A 19,974-nucleotide genomic window follows, 5' to 3' on the forward strand; every position below is an offset into this window, starting at 1 on the left:
AGAATCAATTTCTCTAGCTCGAACCCTACATTGCTATAAAAATAACTCTCTTTTTAATTTTGTGTGGTTTGGCATTATTCCTCACATAAGTTACAATGATTCTAATAATTGTCGATAGATTTTTTGTTGGCATTTAATTTTATTAAATGTAGGTTGTAGCTTTTGTCAACCGTATCCTTTACTCCCGCGTGGTTGATTGATTTTGATCGATTCACAATTTAATTTCCTTATTCTAATAAAGGATAATTATTTTAAGATATTGTCTTAATATATAAAATTATCACTAGACATGCCATATAGTAATAGGATTTAATTTTTGATACACCATATGTAAAATTGATGGTAAAAAATTGAATTTGGGACCCAAGTGTATTTTTCAGTTATTAGCCCATTGAAGCTTCACATTATTGACTTTGATTTTCCTCAATTTGAGCATTTCATTACAATAATCATCTAAATTTTAGAAACTAATTTATCAAACACTCTTTCTAATTTCTATATATAAAAAAAATCAAACAATAATCACATCTAAAGGCTTAAAGGTTTGTCAGGAAAGTAAAGTTGTCTATCTCAATTAAACAAAAAAAAAAATACATAAAAATATATGCACCAAAAAACTAATGTTTTCCATTAATAAAATTATACACCTATATGTGTGACAAACAAAAGATGAAAAAAAAAACAGATCAAAGGGAAGAAACTCACTTTAGAGAGAAGAGCACAGTTTTCTCAAGTAATTTATTTGTGTAGAGAGTGCACCTTGAACTCGTGCGAGCTTGCACGACTGCTCGGTGAAGAGCTGATACGTCGACTGCCTCTTCCACGGGATGATCCCAAAGTCGTCGTTGGACTCCTCCATCCCTTCGACCAGGAACTGCCACACGAGAGATCCTGCACCCGACTTGTTCCTCACTGCGGACTTGTACATGATGTCGAGAATCACTTTGTAGAACCTCTCGCGCTGAGCAGGGCTGAAGTCCGCGTTCTCAGTGGAAAGCCCGAACTCTGTGAACATCACGGGCTTTTTCAGCTCCTTGTCGCCGTCTTCAATGTGGGAGATCATCCACTTGGCCACGAACTTCAGCTTGTATTCAAAATCGGGGTTGTGTGTCCTGCCAAAGTTATCTGTTAGGAAATAAATATAAACGAGTGATACGATATCAAACTACGTCTGGGGACAATGCAAGCCGGGATTTCAAAATATGATTTTCGAACAAAATTAGCAATCAACGAAGCCTAATCCTAGTAGTACATTTTTATCAAACATGAACCCCAAATCACTCATACACGACAAAATCGAGTTTCAAGATTCACGGTTTTAGTTCTAAGATACTCTTTATCAGATCGGATATTCAGAAAACAAAAAACATTACAAAGCCGAGCATTCAAGATTTGCGGTTTTGGTTTTGAAACGTGTCAAGAATTGAGATATATGATTCCTGGCTTGGTTCGGAGAAGAGGTTTGGCGAACATATAGATAGGAAGCTCACCAGTGATCAGGGTAGATATGAACCGATGCAAAGTCGACTGTCGAGATCTTTGAATTGCGAATGAAATCAGTTCCCACATCAGATGCCCAGATCTCGGGATTGACAGTCAATCTTTTCGGACTTTTAGGTCCATAGAATCCTTCTAGCCCCACGGTAAGCAGATGGTTCCGGTCGATTTCCTTAATAAAAGTCGACATTTCTTCTATCCAGTCCTGCAGTTATACGAGAATACAGTTTTTACCACACTGAAGCTCAACTCTACGTTGGTTTGAGTATGACGAGAAATTTGCAGTTTACCTGTAGTGTATCACCGGATTTGTCAGTCATACAGCGGGGTTCATTGATCAACTCCCACCCAAAGATAGTTGGATCGTCCCTATACTCGACTCCGGTTAATGTGTTCCTCCTGGTTAGAACAGTCTGCAAAGAAAAGAGAAATTCAAAGTGTTATTAACCGATGTTTCATTGTTTTGAAAATATAGATATAAGAGAAGCTGCATCGAATTTTATATCTCTTTGGCAACCAGAAAGGAAGACGTCTCCACCAATAACTCATTTACATCTGTGTATGAGGAACAATCACCTAAGCACCTAATCTCAAACGAGCAAAGGTCTCCAATGTGTTCTTTCGCTTTCAATTTGCTTTTATTGCCAACAAGGAAGACGCCTACGTCAAAAACCTAACTACATCTATGTGTGCGAGGAACGATCACCTAAGCACCTAATCTCAATTTGCTTTTCCAATCAAAGAGATAAGAAACATTGACCCCAGATGCATAATGTACTCACAACGATACAACAGTAGATGTTTAACATACACAGCCACATTTTGATAAAGTGGGGCCACTTTCGATTAATTCATGACACCGGTAAATTGTTAATTTGTTATCATTCTCAAAGGGTACGAGACAAAATCCATTAATGAATTAGTGATCATATCCTCGAAGCTTAGACACAAAAATAGGAGCTAAAACAGCAAGAATACCTTAACATAATGCTTGAAGTAGCGGCGGATAGATGGGTCATAAAAGAACGAATCATTAGAAGAACTCAAACCAACGCCTTCTTCCCACGCCCACTTGACATATTGCGTCTTTCCACCGTAAGCTTGCAAGTTATTTACCAAGCACAGCATCAGCCTTATACCGTATCTTCTAGATTCTGCGATAACATAATCTAAGGCCTGCAATAATATATAAACTCATCAGATCATACTAACGAGAAAAGGTTAATAGAAAGAAAAGTGGGAATAGAAACAGCATACTAAATATACAGTGGGACATTATCATAGATTTGAATGAAGATCAGTGAACAAATATGATTGGCAACTAATTCAAGTGCATGATTGACAAATTCCATATTCCGCTGCCTAATTTTCTTCGACTTTAAATGAATAATGAAAGTTTCCAAGGAAGAACAAAGCAAAAACTCAAACAGGAAAAGTATAAACTTAAACCAAGGGAACTACGCAATCCTAATCCTAACGATACAATAGTTATACTAGCATAAGGTATAAATTATTTGCAACCGAAGCTCCACAAAAAACAATCAAGCCATAAAAGATTATAACCACAATGCATTAGACAAATGCATGATACGAGTATAAACTATTCACAAAATGAAGCTCCATTTAAGAATCAATATAAATATAAACATATTTGCAACCGAAGCCCGACAAAATAATCAAGTCATCAAGATAAAGGCTAGAACCACTGCATTAGACAATCCTCAATCATCAAGATACCAAGATTCACACCCTGCTTACTACACATCATAATCATTATACGAGTCTAAACTATGCACAAACGAAGCTCCATTCAGTAATCAAGATAATCATCAACAACAGCCAATGCTCAAATCCAGTTACCAAGAAAACAACAACAGCAGCAACCCAACACTAGATCAACAAACAAACACGAGACGTACCCTAAACACTCTCTCATCGAATCGACCGGGGGTGATTTGGAGAGCATTGTATTCCCCATCATTGAAAGCCCAAGTCCTGCACACAGTGAGCCCCATTCTTGCACCAGTCTGCAGCATTTCCCTAACCTTCCCCCTCCTGAATGCATCAGCAGCATGATCCATCATCCAGTAAGAATTCCACCCATTGAAATAGAACGGCCTGCCATCGACTACGAACTGAGTCCCATTCCTCTCCACAAAGCTCAATTTCGTCGTATCCACATGAATATTCATCCACAAATCCCCAAATGACAAGTATACGAAGGCCACACACGACACAAAGCCGACAATGGGGTAAAGCACCCCATTCCCACCAAACGCCTTGCTCTTAACCATCAACACCGACACTCCCAAAACAAGAAAGAAGCTCAAGATCGAATTTTTAAACAGCAAATCAAGAATCAGAGTCTCCTCCCCATCCACTACCATACAAAATCGCTAGCAATTGAGAATTTATCGATGCTTTGAATCTATCCTCACTGATTCTTTAGCTTCTTGGTGAAGACAAGAAGAGGTTTTGATGTCGGCCCAGATCCCCTTCTGCAAAAGGGTATTTCAAGAATCAGCCAAAGTCCAATCAGACATCAATGAGCCTTCAAATTTCAGTTACCCCAAAAAATAAACTGAATCATGAGACTTGATGCAGAAAAAAACAGAGCACTCTGTGTTTGTGTGTGTGTTTATCTATTTCCTTAGTAGTTGATGGTTTATGAGAAAATTGGGGAAAAGGTACAATACAAAAGTGGTAAGAAATTAAGAAAAATAAAATCTTTAATGAAGACGACGGTGGAATGTTGGTATCAAATGCATTTACCTCATTAGATCTGGGATCATAATTTCAGACTTTTCTTGAGAGATTTAACAATGATTATACAGTCATCCTACCAAAATCAAAATAAGCAAAAATATTAAAATGGGCCATTTCTCAATTAGGCCTTGTTACCATTGTCACATCTTTTCTATCCAACCTTTGCTCTTAAATAAAAATAAAAATAAAAATAAAAATAAAAATAAAAATAAAAATAAATGTGAATAAATAACCTTTGCTCTTTTATCTTATTCTTTAATTTTTAAAGGGAAAATTATTTTTTTTAAAAAAACAATGAAGTTTCGTCAATTTTCAGTCCATCTTGTAATTTCGTAAATCAAATGAAAACACCATATAGTATGAAATGGTGTTTGATATGACAGTTGCAAAATTATAAATAACGTCTTCGTCGATGAGTTATAAATATGTACTAGTTTATTTATAAAGAAAAAAATGTTAATTAATTGAAAAATATCAACAATATATCATATTAAATGACTAGATAATTGTGAATGAATTCAAACCTCATATTATCAACCTGATTTATAAAGTTAGCGAGATTAATTAAAATTTGACTAAGGAATTTTTTGACATTTAAAAATATAAAAGACCTTGAATTCAAAGGCATTGGTAGAATTCGAATTTCAAACTTATGATATGACATCAAAAACACTTACTAAAACTATTTGATGATCTTAAATTGGACATTAATTAAATGGGTTCTTAAGTAAATTACAATCAACACAAAATTAAACAAAAGACAACCACACTGTCCACACATAGTAAGAAATGTACCTATAAATTTGATAGGATACATAGTTTGCTCTTCACTATTTTTTTATTGTCGCATACTGCAGTGATGATTATTTAATCCATCTCTGAATCAGTGTATATTTTAAAATATGGGATTCACTCATTCACCAATGTCTCATCACATGATGACTTTTTTGAGAATTTCAAATTAAGACATCATAAACAATTTGATTTTGAGTATTATGCTCATGTGCATTAGTGCTAAACTAGGTAGTAAACTTAATATAATCACTTTCATCATTCAACAAAAGATAAATCTCTTTTTTGTCTGGATCTTTGCTTTGTTTTTAAACAATTTCAAGTTGATGAAAATATTCATCATTATTCATAACATGTTTGGTGGTAAACTGAGTGAGACTGACAGTGTGTTCTTCAAGAATACTAGCCAAGTTGGGTTCATAAGAAAAAAAATATACTCACTCACTTCTTTGACATGGGGAGTAAATGATGGACCATGATTTTTTGTCTATAACGAGGACAAGTTTATTTTGTATGCTTTTTTCTTTTTGTCTTAATTTGCTTCTATTAGTTCTTTTGTTGGAACTTTGTTTGTAGATTAATTGGTTATATGGTTCTATTGTTAAATGATACTCCTACTATTATATTTCGTGATTTATTTCATCATGGCATGTAGATTGTAGTATAAAACAATTATTTTTTTATAATTTGTAAATTTGGAATGGTATTATTGGGATTATATGTAGGTAATGGTTAGTTCTAGGAAAATACCACAGAGAATTAGAAACTTATAGGAGAAAAGATTAATTCATGGATTGATACTTGAGAATTGTGACAATATGGACTAGTCTATTATGCATCACAAAGTGGATAGAATGTAGTGATAATTTAAAATAATAAATACTTTTCGTCTTCTTCTGATCCACAAGACTAGCGAGCAATGTATTTCTGAACTGTCATTTGTTGGTTAATAAGAATTATTGAGAATTATTTGTTGGTTAATGAGAATTATTGAGTTAGATTGCTCAAATCTTTTTAAATATTCAAAACTTGTGTTTTAAAATGATGGTTGTGTTAGCTAGTACTAGTAGTATTATTTTATGCGTGAAAAACAAAAATAGTTTTTTTTTTTTGATTCGTGGGTGGTGAGAATTTGTGCAATACATGACATACTAATCAACAAATTAGATTCCTTTTATAAATAAAATTACAACCAAGAAACCACCGGAATTCGGATCATGATATTTAGACAAACATTTAGGTGCCTTTTTAAAAGTATTTTTTTTATATTTTATTATTGAGATATACTTATAGTACTACAAATATACATATGAAATATTTATATTCTCTTAACCACTTATCAAATTTCCAATATATTTTTTTCGCGTGACACGAAGATATAAAGATTGTAGAAACAACAATAAAAAAAAAAAGTTCAAATTTTGCCTGTAAAGCTAGCTATAATTACGATAGCTTTGGTCAATATCGTGCATATAGAATCTTTAATTGTCTAAACTTTCCTTTTTTAAATATAAAAAATTGTTAATCATTAGCAAGATCGATATGATCAAATTTATACATATTTTCCGTTTACTTTTATTAAATAATACTATATTGATTTGTGGTAGGTCCTAAACATACGACGATAATATTAATCAAAATTTATATCCATACTGAAACATAATAATAGAATGTGATTAATTTCACGCAAATAAATAATTGAAAAGATTAAATAAAATTGGAAACATTATTATTGGTGATGGCTGCTTCAAATTAGTACTCCAATCAATACTAACGACTGGCTCTATAACTTTATTTTACCATTTTGAAATGCTAGATAATAAAAACGTGTACACATAATAATTTATTATTATAGTAGTAGTTTATTTATGACATGTAAACATCAATAATGAAGAAGCTCCCTCGACAAGAAATTAACTGCAACTTTCAATTATCCATTTATTTTTAGATTCTATTGTTCACACGTGCAGCGCACACGAGTGCTTCTTGTCTTAAAATGTTAGTATAATATCCATTTCAAATGCAAGTTTCTCAAACCCAATGTCGGCAGCGTTACATACAAATCGAAATAGTAAAAGAGAAAAGATAAACGTATATAAACTAAACATGCACATAATATTCTTAAGTTTTTGAATTAATTGAATATAATTAAAAATTAATTTTATATTTATTATATTATTGTAGCAATAAAAAAGATATGATATAAAAATTTTATATCAAATAGTAACATGATTTTGAGGCTCATTCGAATTAATTTAAAATATGTATGATAACACTTGAACACATTTTTGCTGAACTATTAGTAATAAATTTATATTTTACGGGTAACTTATCTAATTATGAGTAATATTTAACTGAGATGAGAAATACAAATGAGATGGCCACCGACAAGCAAAAGTAACTTAGTGGTTGGCCTATCTATTCAATTTCCAACTGTACTAAGTGAAATCTATGTTTCTAAAATTTTATTGCAGTAAAGTAAGAACTACAGTAATATTTACAAAAATATCATTGAGAAGAATTTTGGTAGTTACAACTGAAACATTTCAAATAAAAAATAAGATTTTTTTTATTGATTCACAAGTCACACTTAATTTATCCATACGAACATCCACACTGGCAGAGCAATAGTTCAAAGGATTGATCGACTTTATTGTCAGCCCATTAAAATCAGAAACTTATTTAGTTCGATCACTAAAATTGATGGAACGAGACATGTCAAAGTAAGTTTATATTTTTTCCAAAAAAGAAGCTTAAACAACATCATGTTTACACTGTTTAAAAAGAAAAAAAAGAAAAAATATCATATTAAAGAAAATGAATAAAATAGATTCATAGATCATATACTATGAAAGATAATTTTAATCAGATAGTAGTAGTAAGTAGGGTATGTCCAAATTTTTAAAAACCAACAATTTATACATAGGCCCAGGCCCAATGTATTGTAGTTTTTGGACCTTTAGGCCTAATCAATAAATACTTCCCCTACTTTTTAACCATGATTCAAAATTAAGTAAGTTTAATCTATAAAACAAAATAAAAAGTGTAGTATTAAATATTCTTAATTGCCACTCTAATCCAGCAAACGTGTAGGGCAATGAATAATTAATTAGTTTCGGCCTTAATCTGCAAGCCCAGTCGAGCAGATTAGTCGGATTCCGCCAAAAAGACAGGTTCGGTACACCTGTGTGATTAAACCAAAAAAAATTATTTTCCCTTATTTTTTTACTTCATCCTTATAATCAACATTTTGCATTTTGTTAATAAGATTTGTTAATAATTACATTTTGCAGATACTTTGAATATTCATCATTATACTCCATCCTAATAATCAAATCATGAGATTGCAAAACAGATTACAAATAATCAACATTTTTTTTTTCAAATAAACCAATTTACTTCAAATTACAGCTATACGTTACACAGCTAGTAATTAATTGCAGATTTAAACACTCGAAATTCAATAAATAAGAAAACAAAAATCTAATCCTAATTTCACTGTGACAAATCGTCGAACACCTTCGCCGCAAACTCAATCACCGCATCTTCGACAACCGCGGCGATCTTCTGATTCCCGAGGCGGCAGCCCCTCCCTTAACCAATTTCTTCTTTCCTTCACCGGAGCTAATTCTCTCCGCGCTTCCGATTTCGCTCTCCCTCGCCACTCGTTCAAAATCATCCCCCAATTTCCTCACCAAGCCTCTCTTCACCGCCGCGATCACCTCTTCCTCGTCTCCATCCGTCAATCCGACGACGCGGCGGCGCTTAATCGCCGCCGGAGCGCGCGGCGGAGACGGCGATGCGCCGATCTCGGCTGATTTTGTCCCCGATTTCGTCGGAATTGGGGATCTGGTGGAGATCTGGTCCCGCTGAGCTCGGAGGCGCTCGACGCTGCCCTCGATGCGGCCCTGGAGGCGGCGGCGATGGACGCTGAGGCCGCCCATGGACCAGTGGGCCTCGCGCGCCCACGAGATGAGCGGATCCGTGACGGAGGGCGGCGGATCGACTCTCTCGTCACTGAGCTTGGCGTCGGTGTGGAGGCGCGGCCGCGGCAGGGCGACGCCGTAGAATTTCCCCGGACCTAATGCAACAACCATTTCGGCTTCGGCGGAGGTTTATCTGTGAGATTGGATTGTGAATTTGTGATTGAAGGGGCGTGAATTTTGTAGGGCGTGAGTCAGGAATGTGGCGGGAAAATTGGCGCCATTGATGGAATTGGAAAGCTTAAGCAAAACCGCGCCATAACAAATCATATTTAAATTTCTAAAATCTGATTTTAAGTATTTTAATTTGATTTATTTTTCAAGACGTAGCAAATATTACTCCCACCATAACTAAGTCCTATTTTTAAAATTTTGTATGCTACAAAAATTAATTTATCTTTTGGTAAGTTTCTGAATTAGTAATCACTCTTTTTGTTCACATCATTCATATTTTATTAATTTGAGAATTTAATTGAGATTGATCATTAGAGAAATCAATGACTCGAGAAAACGAGCATTTTGGTACATGACAAATTTCTCTAGGAAAATAGTTCTACTACTAGACAACAACTAATTGTCAATATTTTTACTCCATTCGTTCACTATCAAGATTCTAAATCAAAATATTAAACACGTGGTATACTATTATTTTAATATACTCTGGGGTGTATTATCAGTGTAAAACACAATACAAATCACAACCTTTGGATACTGAAATTGGTTGGTTGTAATAATAACAGCCGAGCTACATTATTAGACTAAAAATAAACATTATTAGACGAGGTACATTATTAGTCTAGCATACGTTATTAAACTAAAATGTTACAGTATTATCAGAGGTACATTATTAGGCTCAAAATCTACATCAGTAGATGACACGTGACATTAATCCAACCGTCAGATCACAAAATCCAATAGACTGACAAGCATTTTATGTCTTCCATATATTTAACGTTAGATTATGAATACATCCCTATACAGCCATATTTAGTCTCAATAAAGCTCCTATCGATTTCAATTTTTTCATAGTCCCCACTCAAGTAAAAAAAACCAATTATTTTCATAAGCTCCAATTCTTCTATGACAAGTACCTAGATTTGAGGTAGCCATATATTGAAATCACAAAACCACACAAAGCACCTAAACAAGCGCACAATCCCACACTTTGAAAGCCCTCTCCCTTTGTCTCTAGATATGCTAGAAAAAAACCCTCATTCCATCTTCTTCGATTTGAAGCCCACCAATCCATCTCATCTCATCACAATGTGTGGTAGCTGCATGAAATGCATCGGCTGCTGCTGCTGCCTCCTCTTCCTCCTCCTCCTCGCCCTCGCCCTCACCGCCTCCTACTACTACGCCCTCTACGTCCCCCAAGTCCCCACCTACGAGGTCCACAGCCTCGACGTCCGCACCTTCTCCATGCTCCCCGACCTCACCCTCGACACCAACATCGTCGCCACCGTCAGGGCCTCAAACCCTAATTCCGACATAGGGTTCATCTATGGCGAGAACGGGCAGGTCAACGTGGTATTCAACGAAACAGACGTGATATGCATGGGCCGCCCCCCGCACTTTCGCCAGGGGAATAGGAACGTGACGAATATCCGGGTGGACATGGTGGGGAAGGGCCGGGTGGGGCCAGGACTCCAGGCGGCTCTGCAGGAGAACCAGAAGAGCCACAGGCCCGTCCCGTTGGTGGTGAAGGTGACGATGCCGATTAGGGTTGTGGTGGAGGGGATCCCCTTGAGGGAGTTTAAGGTTTATGTCAACTCTTCTATGTTGGTTGATAACTTGGGTCCTAACAAGATGATGAAAATCATATCGAGTGATGTGTCTTATTATTTTGAGTTGTGAGAGGGTTTTGTAAGGATGCATTATGTTGTTCTTTGGGAGAGATTTGGTGTGTGATTTATTGAACTTTAAAGAAATGAAATTTACTCGAGTTCGAATCGCGGAGGTGACGATTTTTATGTTTGTTTTAGTTTGATTATACAGCGGATTCAATAGTTAAATCACGAAGTTTGGTAACATTCTGGATGGTCGCATTATATGGTTTGAAAATGGAATATTAAATCACAAATTTTGGTTTTCTAGATTGTTTCCTCATGCAAATTTATCTAAATTTGTAATTTAGATGACTATTTATATGACCATTGCGTCTGGTCTAGCATGATTATGCACAAGATCTCTAGTAGCGAAAGAATTAAAAAATTGCTAATGTTCAAATTAAATTACTCAAAATGCTAGGCCTGATTAGCACTAACCTACAAAGACTTAATTTGTAAAACAAACACATTTGGTTTATTAGATCAAATATAGATTTTGCTATATTATTGCATTCAATTGATGGTTAAAGTTACTCCAATATCCCCCAATTCCAATGACTTAATTTCATCCCAGAAATCAGCTTGATTTTATGCCTTAAATATCAATACTACTACTTTAATCTTCATCATTATTTTTCGGGCTATACTAATTTGATCGAGATATTAGTATTGGTCTAGTCTACTACCAATGATATCTAGAGGAGTAAAATTTATTTTCCACAATATCTTAAAAAATCAATCTAATTTTGAGTTGGACTGGACCAAGCTTATTTTTTCTTACCCCAGCCCAACCCGAATTCTCCCTTCGTCCCGATGGGCCTGTCGCGATAACACAGCCTGTTGAACGAGGCGAGAACCGCTCGAATATCCCTGAAAAAACATGACGTGATAATGTGCGTGTGCACGAAGTATAGAACAAGCAAAAAGGAGCAATGTAAGTCATGGTACATTAAAAAAAGGTGCAAATCCTACTATGTTAGCATCAAAGCACCTCTAATTCTAAAAGGCCCTTTCACAGCATACCAAACATCAAGGAATTGAACACATTTTCAAGTATTACACAAGGTGTAAACCCTCAAACAACTTCTCCTCTCCCTCTCTTGGTCCATTTTTTTTCTTTGAAAAACATGTTCTAAGACGAAAACCCGACTCCACGGCCCCATGGGGTGGGTCTAAAACTATGTTGCCACGGGGGCGTCTTTGGTCAAACCCCCCAGGACCAGGCAGAATGGCTCAGCAAGAACCATTTCTCGACCTAACGCGCCCTAGCCATGCCGGATGCCCCTGAAGTAGTCGAAGTCGTGGTGCTGGACGCGCAGCTGCTTCAGCCACGAGTCGGCCACGCCCACCAGAGACACCAGCCTCTCCCTGTCCCGGCCCATCTTGTCCGAGACCCAAACGCCCCCCTGCAGCTTGTAGGAAGCCAGGCCAAACGGGGCGAGGGAGAGGCTCTCGCCTCTCCCTCGCCTCCTCTTCACGTGCTCGCCATCTGCCTCAAGATTCATATCTAAACAACAGGAATCCTCCCCAAATCAATTTAAGGCCATTCTTGATATTCAAATGAGACACATGTCTATAACTTTACCTTGAAAAGAAGAAGACAGAGTGTGGTAAGTGAGGAAGCATGTCTGCAAGTCCTTCACAGTCCTCCCAGCAGGAATGTGATAAATCGGGTACCTGAAATCATCCGTTGAGACGAGCAAACCATCATAAACACGAACAATATTACATCACGCGAGCGCATCACAAAAGACTCACCAGGCAACCGCCATCCAACTAGCAGGCGAAAGATCTACGCTCCTCAACGACACCAGCCCCGGGTATCTCTGAGCAAAGCTACTGATCTAAAGAGCCAACAATCAAGAACATTAACATTTCAAAAGCAAATATTCAATAAGAAGTTTATCTTGATTCATCAATTAATCAAATAGACAAAATTTGACATATCTCATTATTAGAAATCTATCAAGAAAAATCACTTATTTGATTCTATCATAACTACTAAAGATTTTCTTAATAAATAAATGCTTTTAACACTTTCCCTTGATTTACATCAACTCAAAAAAATAAGAAAAGAGATTGGATTCATTTTTTGTTACCTTGTCTACAAGAGGGACTCTTCCATAAGGAGATGATTTCTCAAAGTATTGAAAGTAGAGATTGCCCAATCTCCCATTGGGATGGCACAAGGCGTCGTGCTCAGACATTCCTCCCTCGGACGAACACCTGTCCCACCTAGACGACACCTTCTCGCTCTCGCTCTCATCACTGAACGAGTCGCTGCAGGACTCCCTCGTCTCGCTAACGGAATCACTCTCCTCCCTACATCTAAACCGCGCCATACGATGAGTAAAAAGTTATATGAAGCAAAGGAACAAAGCAATTTTGCAGCAAACAAAAGGTTTTTTATTTGAACCAAGTGCTATGTATAAAGAGAGAGGGAGTGGTGTTTGAATTCCATAAGAGCCAATTTTTTTCTACTTTTTAAGGAATTTAAATTATAGGCCATGTTCTGGTAATAAGAAGATTTTTATTTGAACCATGTGCTAGTAGTATAAATAGAAAATTAGATATGAAAATATGAAAAATTTCCATTTTTTTAGTGCAGTTAAATTGTTCGTTAATGAGTAATTTTATACGGTATTCTAACCACGTACTCGCAATAAAGGTTTTTATTCGTACCACACACTATTAATATATAAAGCGACAAGATTATGTACACCTCAAAAGTCAAACCGTTATAAGACCACGTACTCGCAATAAAGGTTTTTATTCGTACCACACCCTATTAATATATAAAGCAACAAATGTATCTACACGTCAAACCGTTAAGACCACGTACTCACAGTAAAGGTTTTAATTCGCACCATGCCCTATTTATATATAAAGGGACAAGATTATCAATGCCTCAAATTATATGATCACGCACTCGCATTAAAGGTTTCTATTCGCACCACACACAATTAATATACAAAGCGACAAGATTATCTACCCCTCGGACCGTTAAGACCACTTACGCACACTAAAGGTTTTAATTCGCACCACGCCCTATTAATATATAAAGCGACAAGATTATCTACACCTCAAACCGTTTAGACCACGTACTCACAGTAAAGGTTTTAATTCGCACCATGCCCTATTTATATATAAAGTGACAAGATTATCGATGCCTCAAATTATAAGACCACGTACTCGCATTAAATGTTTTTATTCGCACCACACACTATTAATATACAAAGCGACAAGATTATCTACCCCTCAGACCGTTAAGACCACTTACTCACAGTAAAGGTTTTAATTCACACCACGCCCTATTAATATATAAAGCGACAAGATTATTTACACCTCAAACCACATACTCACAGTAAAAGTTTTAATTCGCACCACACCCTATTAATATATAAAGAGACAAGATTATCTACACCTCAAACCACGTACTCACAGTAAAAGTTTTAATTCGCATCACGCTCTATTTATATATAAAGCGACAAGATTATGTATACCTCAAACTGCTACCAGACCACATTATATATAAAGCGACAAGATTATGTATACCTCAAACTGCTACCAGACCACATACTCACAATAAAGATTTTAATTCGCACCACACCCTATTTATATATAAAAGCGACAAGATTATCTATACCTCGAACTGTCGAATGCTTACTTAATCTACGAGGTCGCGTTCGGGTTTTTATTCGAACCACATGCTATATATAGTGATGGAAGTTATACCTCAAAGAGTTTGCAGATGAAGTGCTGGTGAAAATCTGGATTGCAGAGAGATAAGGGACGAAATATTGGATCAATTTCTGGCCGTCGTCGGAGACCACCGGAACTCCGGCGCCGCAAGCGCTCCATTCGTCGTAGCTATTCCAAAGATCACCCAAAGTAAAGTAGTCTTGCTTTTCTCTTTCCCATGGATGCCATAGCTTGTTCAGCTTCCTCATCTCACTCTGCAACATAAATCAGACAACAACAACAACAACAAAAAACAGACAACAACAAAACATGTATGAATTGATTTCCAAGAATGTAATGAAACACAACAAAAAGGGGAAAATGCAAGATAAAAATCGAACCTTTGGCAAGAATTGAGATGGGACCACCGGAGTTATGCAATCCAAGAAGCATTCAAGGTTTGTTTGCATCATCTTTTTCATCAGACACAGAGAGAGATAGAGAGAGAGATGGAGAGAGAGAGAGAGAGAGAGGTTGCTCAAATCTCTCTCCTATTTCTCAATGAAAACAGAGAAAAAGAGAGCCAAGGGAGAGAGGGAGGAAAGCAGAGCAAGAGAAAAAGGAATTTTAATGGGAGAGGGAGAGAGAAATTAGGAGAGAGAGGAAAAAATGAAGCTGAGACAACAGAGAATACTAACCTTTGACGTTAGGACAAGAAATACTATTACTATTATTATAAAAATAAAATCACTCTTTTTCATCTTTTTTTTCCTTCTTTTTTATCAAGAATTCCGATTCCAACAGATTCCATACTTTTTCCATAGCTAATTATTAATCAAGACTCGATTTTTATTGAAGGAAACACACTATTGCAACTTGAATCCAAGAAAAGAAATTCCTTTGAAAGAGAAGTGCACCCTTTTCTTTTTTAATTTTCCGAAATTCAAGCCAAGAAAAATGAATTTATCTTTTCACTTTTTTATATATTCGGAGATGGAATTCCTTGGTTTCTGATAAAAGGGAATCCACTTTCTACTTGAAAGAGGAAAATAAAAGGGAATAGAAAAAAGTTGTAGTTTCGGTTTTACTATGTGTAGTGTGTGAGTGAGAAAGGAAGAAAATTCATGACTTTAACAACGCCAGCGAAGAAACTTAAGATCTCCTCACTATTAATGTGACTCACTTGCAATTAATTTGCTGCGTTTTGTTAATTAGGATCCAAGAAGTATTTAGTACTCTTATATTTTATACTTAATCCGTCCCCGATTAAGAGTCACAATTTGACCGGGCACGAGTTTTGAGAAATATAAAGAAAAAGTCAGTGGAATGTGGGATCCATTTTAAAATGTGAGTGAATTGAATTAGTGGAATGCGGGACCTACTTACCATTTATGGTAAAAATGAAGTGTGACTCTTAATTGGGGACGGACCGAAATGGAAAAGTGTGACACTTAATCGGGGACGGAGGGAGTATTTTTATGGATAATAGTTAATAAATTTTTAAATTTTCTCAAATTACGACTAGTCTATGAATTTTGAAAATAAAATATTAAATCTAGAAATTTCAATTTTCGTAATTGTAATATCCAAGTATAAAATGACGTCTTTTGATAGACGACGTAATTGTATTATCCAAGTAAGGTCCTTCTTTGAAAGTCGAGTCATTCCGGGAATATATAAGTAGTACACCTATTCTGATCACAATTTTTTTATGGATAATAATTATTTTAGTCACGGATTTTGTCAAATTATGATTAGTTCAATAAATTTCGGATTCTAAATCTAAAATGACAAACTTTCAATTTTTTGCGAATTTATCAACGTATACAAAACGATATCATTTGATGGACAATGAAGCGCGGCCACGTGGGTAACACACTTTATCAGGAGTTTGAGTCATTACGAGTTTAATGGGATTAGGTTGATGCTCAAAATGAAGGTTTATTCATTAAATTAATTAATTTTTCTTTTATTTTCTAACTTTTATGAAATGACCTAAATTAAGTATTTGCAGAAAACATTGTTTTGTATACGGAGAAGTAATTAAAAATTTCAAACTTTGTGGAAATGAGAATTTGGCTAAATTTTGTAATTTAATTACTATTATCCTAATTGTGAGATACTATGATGGAGAAATGAGAATACGAGTAATCACGTGAATCATGATGTGGACTTAATTAATAACATTAAAACAAGATTAAAGAAATTAACTGTTTCGTGTGTGTTTAGATTCTTGTAAAGGATTGCGCAACAATAACAATTATTTCCATAACTGAAATGAATTTGTAGAGTTTCATTTGAGTATACTAAAATTTATTTCAACTGCATCGGTTTCATTTATGTTGCAGTTTAGTTTTAAGTAACTCTAAATTGTACTCCCTCCGTCCGCGAATAGGAGTCCCGGTTGAGTTGGGTGCGGGTTTTAAGATAAATTTGAGTGAAATAATTAAAGTGTGTGATAGTGGAATGTGGAACCCATTTATATTATTATTTGCTTTATTCTTTGGAATAATAAAATTTAACATTAAGAGAGAAAGTGAGAAATTGCAATCAAAGTGGATTAAAATTAATTGCATCTTCTAAATTAAGGAAAAAGGGGGTCATTTTTTATACTCCCAAGATAAAATGTCTATCCGGGACTCCTAATGGCGGACGGATGAAAATGGTCAACCAGGACTCCTATTCGCGGACGGAGGGAGTACATAATTACGATATCTGCTTTATTGCATTTGCCTTTGTAACATAAAAATTGAGGCCAGGTTGAGTTCTACTTCATGGGAATTGAATAATGATAATATTATCTGTATTGAAATAAAAATTGATACTAATCCTTGGGTCAGCTGTCTTACCCATTGAGGTGCCTACAAATCAGCGCAGGGAATAGTCACTGGACCCATCGATGGATACCCTTAGTAATTAAAAATAAAAAAATAAATAAAAATTGATACTTATCTTATAATAAATAAATATATAGTTATGAATATACTATGGAACATTCTCACACAAACCGCTAGTTTGAATATAATCGAATCACGAAAATAAGATGACTCTTTTTAGACAATAAGGCGTTTTCGGAAAAAGCATTTTCTACGATTTAAAGTTCAAGAGATAATGTTGGTCACTTTAAAAATTCTTGATATTAAATAAGAGCTTTGGCCATCCATAAAAAATATTTGTTGACCATATGAGTTTAATGTATGATTGGTAAAAAAAATGGAGTATGAAAAAGATACAAAAAAAGTGGTGAGAAAAGCATAAAATAAGGCTAGTTTTGATAGGCAAATCAAAATTAAAAAGTAAGAGTAATTTTTTTTGCATTTATATGATATTGGCTATTAGTAATTATATTTGTATTCCGTTCTATATTTTTGAGTACTTTAAAAAATGCAAGTACATTACAAAAATAAGATTTGGAGTATTTATTTATAGGATTCTGAAAATTCCTGTGATAATGAACATCGCAGCAATTATGAACAAGCAGTTTGACTTATGCATCATATAAAATATAAAATAATTTTAAAATAAATTATTTGAGTGCTACTATCATTTTATTTGATTAAAGTAAAAAATTGATCTGTATAAAAAACTTCATTATCCTAAATGTATTTTGGTTCGTATTTAATATTTCTATAAAATTAATGGTTAATCACGTTTAAAGTTTAAAATTAGTCTTGTGGAGTACAATATTTGTAAAAAAAAACTATTCAGTATTACACATTAATTAAGTGTGTTAGCTTCATGTTCTTATCAATATGTATTAGTAGTTTTTTCACTCAGTAATCAAGTCAAAACAAGGTTGACTATTAATTTTTGATAAAATTGTTGAATATAGACTAAAATGTATTGATTTGAATCAGAAGCTAACACTTAATTTGTTGGACCAAAATTCTTTTTGGGCAAATATATGTGACCAAGTTTGGATGGTATTTTATTTTTGTGGGTTTTATTCACTTAAAATGTGGATAACACTCTTAAACTTGTTGGATTATACTTAAAATCTATATGGATTATAATTGAAATCTGGATTAAAATTGTCATTAGTCCAATTTAATCGGCTAATATAGTGCATCTTTCACTTCATTGACTTAAATAGCCATATAGTACCATTAATTTCACTAAGTTTATGTCTCCTAGTAATGGGCTGACCACAAGCCCAAGACCAAGCAACCAATGGGCTTCACCTAATATTTCGAATTTATAGTCTAGTTTAATAAATTAACACCAAAAATCTCAATACTATTTCGTCTATTTATTTTTCCTGCAATGCTTTATGGTCGTATATATTATATCTTCAATTGATTCATCATATTATCAAATTTGGAAACACACTCAACACTTGTTCAACAAAATTATCAATTTGAAGTGCCCGCAACTATATACTCCATCCGTCCCCTAAAAATAGAAACTCTTTCATTTTTAGTCCGTCTCATAAAAATTGAAATTTTCTATTTAAGGAAATTTCTTTTTCTCTAAGATAAGACTCATTTTCCACTAAAACCCGTATCAATCTCTTACTTTATCAATTTTGTATTAAAATCCATATCGTTTCAAAAGTTCATATTTTTAGGGATCGGATGACGTATTACACACAAACAAATATCATGACTTCGTTGCAACTAACAAATACCCGTTTACAATAAAGAGTTGATTGTCCAACAAAATGAATCAATACCTATTTAAAATAAATTTCGTTCTATCATTCGATAAAGTTTATTTAATACTCCATCCGTCCTGAAAATTTGTTCCTTATTTCCTTTCTCGTCCGTCCCTAAAAATTTGTCACATTTCACTTTCTTCATTTTTGGTAGTAGACCCCACATTCCATTAACTCAATCTCACTTATATTTTATTTTAAAACTTATACTCCGTATGTAAAAATAGGACTCGCATGCCATTAACTTTTCCAACCCACTTTCTATAACATTTTTTAAAACCCGTGTCAGATTAAATGGTGCTAAATTTTAAGGGACGATGGGAGTAATACCTCAATCAATTTTCGATCACTTTTTAACTACTACCTCCGTCCCTGAAAATTTGATACAATTTACTATTTCGGTCCGTCCCTGAAAATTTGATACACTTCACTTTTACCATTTTCGGTAGTGGACCCCATATTCCACTAACTCATTCCTACTCACATTTTATTATAAAACTAATATTTTAAAAGTAGGACCCACATCCCACCAACTTTTTCAATTCACTTTCCATTACATTTCTTAAAACCCATGTCGGGTCAAACTGTAGCAAATTTTGGAGGACGGAAGTATTAATATTTAAACAACGCTTATATATGATTTTTTTACCAATTTGTTATTTTCCTTATTTTATTTTTCTTGGACGTGTTTACGACATGTCATCCATCCAACAACACAATGTCTATGGATCTCTCATCCAAACAAAAATTTCTAGATAAGACGATAAGCCAAATC

At 34.8% G+C, this 19,974-nt stretch overlaps 4 protein-coding genes across 7 annotated transcripts; 1 reads left to right on the forward strand and 3 right to left on the reverse strand.

The window, feature by feature from the left end:
- Window positions 1-605: 605 nt before the first annotated feature.
- On the reverse strand, window positions 606-4,388 carry LOC125186393 (mannan endo-1,4-beta-mannosidase 2-like). 3 transcript variants are annotated; one of them, XM_048082747.2, is made up of 6 exons: window positions 4,270-4,388; window positions 3,417-3,995; window positions 2,476-2,673; window positions 1,788-1,910; window positions 1,491-1,702; window positions 606-1,112 (listed from the first exon to the last, which is right to left on the reverse strand). In XM_048082747.2, the coding sequence occupies exons 2-6, from the start codon at window positions 3,882-3,884 to the stop codon at window positions 707-709; spliced, it is 1,407 nt and encodes a 468-aa protein (XP_047938704.1). In that variant the 5' UTR covers window positions 3,885-3,995; window positions 4,270-4,388; the 3' UTR covers window positions 606-706. The 3 variants fall into 3 exon arrangements, with proteins under 3 accessions (XP_047938704.1, XP_047938705.1, XP_088914213.1); XM_048082748.2 differs by lacking the exon at window positions 4,270-4,388 and adding an exon at window positions 4,066-4,208; XM_089058087.1 differs by lacking the exon at window positions 4,270-4,388 and having other exon boundaries at window positions 3,417-4,211.
- Window positions 4,389-8,411: 4,023 nt separating this feature from the next.
- LOC125188198 (uncharacterized) lies at window positions 8,412-9,259 on the reverse strand. Its single transcript, XM_048084957.2, has one exon. The coding sequence runs from the start codon at window positions 9,150-9,152 to the stop codon at window positions 8,592-8,594; it is 561 nt and encodes a 186-aa protein (XP_047940914.1). The 5' UTR covers window positions 9,153-9,259; the 3' UTR covers window positions 8,412-8,591.
- Window positions 9,260-10,270: 1,011 nt separating this feature from the next.
- LOC125187795 (NDR1/HIN1-like protein 6) lies at window positions 10,271-11,044 on the forward strand. Its single transcript, XM_048084432.2, has one exon. The coding sequence runs from the start codon at window positions 10,302-10,304 to the stop codon at window positions 10,890-10,892; it is 591 nt and encodes a 196-aa protein (XP_047940389.1). The 5' UTR covers window positions 10,271-10,301; the 3' UTR covers window positions 10,893-11,044.
- Window positions 11,045-11,789: 745 nt separating this feature from the next.
- On the reverse strand, window positions 11,790-15,247 carry LOC125187793 (uncharacterized). 2 transcript variants are annotated; one of them, XM_048084431.2, is made up of 6 exons: window positions 14,947-15,247; window positions 14,600-14,820; window positions 12,964-13,186; window positions 12,623-12,708; window positions 12,450-12,541; window positions 11,790-12,371 (listed from the first exon to the last, which is right to left on the reverse strand). In XM_048084431.2, exons 1-6 carry the CDS (start codon window positions 15,025-15,027, stop codon window positions 12,130-12,132), a joined length of 945 nt encoding a protein of 314 aa, XP_047940388.1. In that variant the 5' UTR covers window positions 15,028-15,247; the 3' UTR covers window positions 11,790-12,129. The 2 variants fall into 2 exon arrangements, with proteins under 2 accessions (XP_047940388.1, XP_047940387.1); XM_048084430.2 differs by having other exon boundaries at window positions 12,964-13,192; window positions 14,947-15,245.
- Between the last annotated feature and the right edge of the window lie 4,727 nt (window positions 15,248-19,974).

The sequence above is a fragment of the Salvia hispanica genome, chromosome 5 (assembly GCF_029641045.1).
Source record: "Salvia hispanica isolate PSC_SH4W2 chromosome 5, Shi_PSC_v1, whole genome shotgun sequence".
Lineage (NCBI taxonomy): Eukaryota > Viridiplantae > Streptophyta > Magnoliopsida > Lamiales > Lamiaceae > Salvia > Salvia hispanica.